The sequence below is a fragment of the Drosophila miranda genome, chromosome 4 (genome assembly GCF_003369915.1).
Source record: "Drosophila miranda strain MSH22 chromosome 4, D.miranda_PacBio2.1, whole genome shotgun sequence".
In the NCBI taxonomy this organism is placed as follows: Eukaryota; Metazoa; Arthropoda; class Insecta; order Diptera; family Drosophilidae; genus Drosophila; species Drosophila miranda.
Genome location: NC_046677.1, coordinates 13,218,280 through 13,224,490, shown reverse-complemented (window position 1 = coordinate 13,224,490; position 6,211 = coordinate 13,218,280). Strand labels below are relative to the sequence as shown.

The 6,211-nt window shown below is 42.8% G+C and overlaps 1 protein-coding gene across 1 annotated transcript; it reads right to left on the bottom strand.

Annotated features, from left to right (window-relative positions):
- Window positions 1-4,407: 4,407 nt before the first annotated feature.
- LOC108161494 lies at window positions 4,408-5,622 on the bottom strand. Its single transcript, XM_017295769.2, has one exon. The coding sequence runs from the start codon at window positions 5,383-5,385 to the stop codon at window positions 4,474-4,476; it is 912 nt and encodes a 303-aa protein (XP_017151258.1). The 5' UTR covers window positions 5,386-5,622; the 3' UTR covers window positions 4,408-4,473.
- Between the last annotated feature and the right edge of the window lie 589 nt (window positions 5,623-6,211).

The following is a 6,211-nucleotide window of genomic DNA, read 5'->3' as shown; positions in this document are numbered from 1 at the left end:
TTTGAAAACAGCGAATATAATATATGTAGAATATATCGCCTTCGAGCTACTTTTTACTTTATTAATGGTACACATGATAAATTCTTAACATTAATTAATTATTAACACTATAATCAGCCTATAAAAATGAAAATCTTGACGTACCGCGAGTGATTTCCTTTTTATTAGTGTAAAAAGATAAATTAATTATTTTTTTTCGTGTTAATTATTTGTTTATATGGCTGTCTGTAAGTATGTATATTTTGATTACTCACTTTGTATTTAGCCCGTTCTCAAGTAGAATTTGCTGTTCTATCACTCTCTTGTCCTAGTACCCAACTTAGTTAGTTTTTCCTCTCTCGCTCACGAAGCTTTCTGGGTTTTCAGGCCTCTTGGGGGATGCTAACGCGAAATTTAATGGCTTTCATTACAGTTGCGAGGCATGCCTTGCGGTTGAGAAAGACATGGTAATTTTTACCATGACCGTGGAGTTCTAAAACCAATAGGATCGGCTCTTAGCCATGGAATTTCACCTTAGCAGTTTGCAATTGCAATGAGTTCTTCTAGGCGAAAAAGGTAACTCCGCGGTTTCAGCAAGTGCGAACTGTCCCTCAGCCGCTCGTTGCTGAAAAACTAACTCCGACCGCTGCAAGTGTGCAGCAGCTGATATCGTTTGCCACTTTAAACGCACTGACGGGTGCTGGTAATGCAATTGCCTTCACCAGGCCGGTGGTGCCAAAACCACTAGTGGGGGTCCCACCAAAGCGGAAAGTTGGTGTTCCCCGCCTGACCCCTGACCACACATCTAATGATGTACCCGCAATAATACAAAGAAACATAAAAGCTGTCGGCTTAAAGGTGGAGAAAGTTAACTTCTCTTATGTAATGAGATAGCCTCCTTTAAGATAAGGGTCTCCCCAACCATATGCTTTGCCTAATTTTGGCTGGAGCATTTGGTTGTGAAGGAGTTCAAGGCTACGAAAAATAATGGCCCCCCACAACACTCACAGATCAGCCCAACCTGCCACGCACAACTTTCCATCAACCTTCTACGCATTCAAAAAACGTTCTTCCATCTTATTAACTTACCAAATTGTTAGAGGCTTACGCAGTAAGCTCTACACCCTATTTGCGAGATAGTGTTGCATTTGCATCCTACATTATTGTGCTTCACGAGACCTGGCTAAAACCTGACATTCTTTGTGTTCTCAGGTTGGTACACAATTTTTAGAAATGCTGGTTCGTCTCGACGCGCAGGTGGTGCTCTGATTGCAGTGCACTCAAACTTCACGTCAGAACATTTCACAGTCCAGGTTCAAAATAAACTGGAGTTCCTATGTGTAAAACTGATTCTTTTCGTCTTTGCTATCTTCATTACGAAATCGGATATTCCACCTTCTGTGGATATCTCAATTTATGAGCAGGACCTGTGTGCCTTACAAATACTTTTTCCTCGCTATTAGACAAAGGTCTTATGATAGTTATTGGTGACTTTAACTGGCCAGGTACTGTTTGGACTTCGGAAAGCGATGAAGTTGATGCTAAGTTTCTCACAGGACACAAAAGAGTTTTACAGCTATTTACAGTTTCTCCTGATACCCTATGCGATGGTTCTCCTGAGATAATAAACCTGGTGGATGACTTTAGTGTTATATTAGACGACAAGATAAAGTTTTCTGAACACATTTCTGACAGAGACTCTCTATCCCCCGTTGGTTCGTCCGATCTCAGAATACGGCTCCTCTTATGGTGCCCTCAGTACAAAGTACACCAGGACCGTATATAATCTGTCCATACAAAAATTTTACATATTGCTCTGTTCGGCCTTAACTGGGACGCAGGTAATAAACCTACCATCCTTAGTCAATCGTAGAAAAAAGCTAGGTGTGATTTTTGTGCACAACTTGACCAAGGGTGATGTATATATCCCTGATTTGTTGCGCTACATAAACTTCATGATTCCTATAAGATTCACCAGAAACTATATCCCGCTGTTTCTTCCACTTGGTATAACGTATTATTCCTGAAATGAACCGTTTAGGGTCTTATGCTCGGATTATAATTGCCTCTACCATATTATATCCACCACTAATTTTCTTCCTATTATTAAATTACCTTTTCCGTAATTAGTAATTGTATTTGTATTTTTATTTTGAATGCATGCTTAGTTCTCTTAGTAGGTTTAGCTATAATTTTGCACGCATAATAGTTTAGCAGCTATATATCCTGCATGTTCGTGTTCAGAGGGGCAGAGCCCCTCGTTCGGTTGGGCGGGAGGATGGCTGGGTGTCACACAGGTCACTTGATAGTGAAGTAATTGCATCGCCACTTGAAGGATGCAGTCATTACATATCAACGTCCAAAAAATATATTTATTCTAAAAATATCGAAACGGATGAATTAAGGAAGCATTTTTCTGGTTCCAGCGACCAGACCCCGGACCTTTGTTAGCTATAAAATGCACAATGATGGCGGTGAATGGAACCATCGGCTGAGTCACACACATGGCAAAGAGACATTCATCTGAGGGAATGACCAGCGTTTTACTCTCCGGGTCCTGTCCGACTGGCCGCACCGTTCAGTTTCCATGTTTATTGTCAATTGAGAGCAACAGGAGGGGATGGTCTGTATTCCGAAGCACTTATTTTTATTTAGCCAAGGAAAAACAGAGCAAAAAGAAAGGAAAACAAAACAGGAGGAAAAAAGATACTTTGTCTGCAGGGGGACAGCTGCGTGCTGATGGTCCGGCTTACAGTTCTGCCAGTCGTCCCTCTTGCCTGGTGCCACCATGAGTATTTACAGGTAAAACCCCATTGAAATGTGGCCCGTGTTTTGTTTGTGAACAATCTGCTTTTTGTTTTCAACGTCTCGTTGGCGCCAAGCAACAAAAGCAGAGGCAGTCACAGAGAAAAAGCACAACTTCATTTTAATGGAGTAGACAACGTCAGCCATGGCGACACAAAATGGGCGCCACATACAGTCGATTCCGTCTGCTTCTGCCCGGGCTCCTGCTCATGCTCATGGCATGTATTCCACTCGATTCATCCTGCTCCTGTGCCCTCGCCCAAAACCACGCCCATTTTTGTCAGCTAGGATTTGCCTCTATAACCACTATGCTTTTATCGGGTTCGAGCTGGTGGCTTTCCATCGCCACTTTCCATTTGGCACCCATTTCGCTTTGTTTAATTATGGCATTAAATTTTTAGTAGTGGCTCTCATAACTTTTTGCCACCTTCGTTTTATTGATGGCAATTTGTGGAAATAATTGAAATTAATACGTATATTGGAGCAAGATTATTCGATTATTAGCTATGGCAAGCGGTTTAATATTTTCGTAATTATTTTCGGATCAGTGGCGTAGCTGTCTTTTTGTTTTGTCCGATACTAAAGGGGGATTCATTCAACAGCAAAAATGTCGGCTTTAAATACGCCTTAACGTGGTCAATCCCCTCTCGGACCTGCAACCAAGCCACTGATCATTGAGTCCTGTTCCATTTAAAATACTAACAGATAATCACATTACATACAGCTCCCACTGGAAAATAAACTAAAGTTTATTATGGTTTAGTTGAAATGTGTTGGAAATTCATTTTGCGTTTCAAAGGCGTTCATAACTAGTTTTGTCTAGCAAATTAATGAAAAGTATAAGCCTATGGAAAATATACATAGACATTAAGATGTTTTATTTCATAAGTTCGTCCCGCAATATCTTTGGTTTATATCTTTATCGACCAGATCGATATCTATCGTGAATTAAAACTAGTTTGAAGGTATTGTTGGTGAAAAAACAAAATAAAAAAAGTAACTAATATAAGATGCCCTCATTACGAAGGCCTTCGGTCCTCTCATTTTCTCATCTCTTGCGATGCGAGTGCTCGAGGTGTTTCCGACCAATGGACAGCGACAAAAGGCCACCCCTAACGGTAGGATGTCCCTCTCTCCTGCACAACCGATTGGTTAAGGTGTCATTAATAAAGGTCACATAGGGAAACCACCTGACCGCCCATACATTTGCAAGTCGCATCAACATAATTGATGAGTTTTGCTCGAAGCAAGAGGCAGCGCCGACATTTGGCTTTCCTGGTGTCCTGTCCGCAGCTTGCGAGTGTGTGTGTTGCTGTGTGTTTGTGGCTCTCCCACGCTCACACAAGCTCCGACACACCTTAGTAAATTGGCTTATTTTGTCGACAGCTTAAGTCCGTTGGGTATTTATTGAAATTTAGTTGAAAATAGCCAAACACTTAAGTGTTTTGCCAATGGGGCCAATGCGAAGATAAATTAGTTATATACTAGTAAATATAGTTTTTTACATACATATGTAAACATTTATTTGAGTATGTTTATGCTTGGTCCTAGAAATAGAACGTTTTCGAGGGCAAATTCATCTAGTAATGAACATAATATCTAACCAAAACATTTAATAAGTGTTCTAATTTATTAAACAATTTTCACACGGTTTCGCTGGTAAGAAAATATAAGTGTTCGAAAAAAACCTTAACAAATTATGAGATTCAAAAAAATGATAAAGAGAGCCATGCCCATGTGCGAAGAGGTGGACGTCATCGAGGGCATGGCATTGTCCACCCTCGGAAGTTTCTTGCTGACCTCACACTTATGGTTCATTGCCCGGCCCATGCTATCAGCAGCAAAGGATCTCAGCTGCTTGGCCGACTCAATGCCGCACAGCATTGCCGCCCTGGTGTAGTAGCAGTCCAGGACATCGTTGTAGATCTGACACAGTTTGGATTTATTCTGCGTCTCATACCAATCGGGTGGTGCCTCGCACTCGATCATATCGGTGCGCATCTCTCGGATGCAGTTCTGGGACTCCAAGAGCCCAGCAAACCGCTTGCGTGGGCTGGCCTCACAGTCGGTTGCGCATACAACCTCCTTGAAGTAGTCCAGTCCATCGCTTAGCTTTGCATAGATATTGTCTGGGGCCAGTACACAGTTGCTGGTTGCCGCGTGAATGTTCCCGAGAACATCGTAGATCTCAGCGCACGAATCAACCAAGGAGGCCTGGGCCAACAGCAGCACAATCCTCTCCGGACTGACCACATAGAGACGGGCAAGCTGCATCAGCACGGGGTTATCATCGCAGATACGAGTTGTCGATCCCGCTTCCCGGACAGCCTTAGGGTCCTTTGGCTCGTAGCCAGGCGGACAGGTCGAACCACCCTTGCTATTGTTCTTGTTCGTGCCGGGCTGAGCTCCGTCCGCGGGCATTGGCTGTTTTCCACTGGGAACTGCCGCAGCTGTCCCACCGCCGGGTCCCTTGTGCCGAGCCGAGTGCGGCTCTAGTCCATAGCGATGGAAGTACCAGGGAAACCAAATGGCCTGGCAGATGGGCAGCTGGATAAGCACCATCAGTAGCACAGTTGCCAGAAGTGTCCCTTTCGATGTCATGGCTATCAAAATGCTCTAGTCTGTCAATGAAGCTCGCCTGACGTTTGACTGAAACGACAATTCTCCAAGTGAACTGGCCAGGGGTTCTTGATCCCACATTCTAGTGAGTCAAAATATTGTACGAAAATTTCCAGCATGCACTCTTGGTCCCTATATTTTACTCATACAAAATTTTGTGGCTTTCCCGTGGTCGACCCGGTAACATTACCGGTTAACATTAATAGTAATAGTAGTAGAAGTACTACAGCAGTGACATTTGAGTCATACGTTCCTGAGACTCATAAAATATAACAGGGGTTAGCAGTTTTCGTGGTTTTCCCGATATTTTACTTATCCCAAACGAGCGAAGAGAGTGAGCCGGGAGTTGGCGCACTGTCGAAGCGAGGTTTGTATTCTAGTTAAAATTCTCAATAAGCTTATCATTAGTCTATGCGTCGGGGATATCAGAGAGTGGGTTTTCATCATCATAAGCAGTGTCGTTTTTTCCATTCTATGCTGAATTATCACAAAAATGGCACAAAGCAACTGTTGTGACCATGTCTGGCACAATAAATTGTGAAATTTAAAATGAAATCCTTGCATTTTATGCAGTCCACAGCTATGTACCCCATTCTTTGTCCCCATCAAACGGACCTGGTTGAGGGGCGATTTCTTTATCAAAGCGCACACCTTGAAGGACGCGCACAGTTCTCTTCTTTTACTTTTCTGTGAATTGTCAGGGATATGCCGAGTGAATTTTATTAGCACTCATAAGTTGTAAAGTGTATGGGAGGAGTCGGAACATAACAGGATGATTTCGCAGCTCCCTTTTCTTCGGATCCTTTCT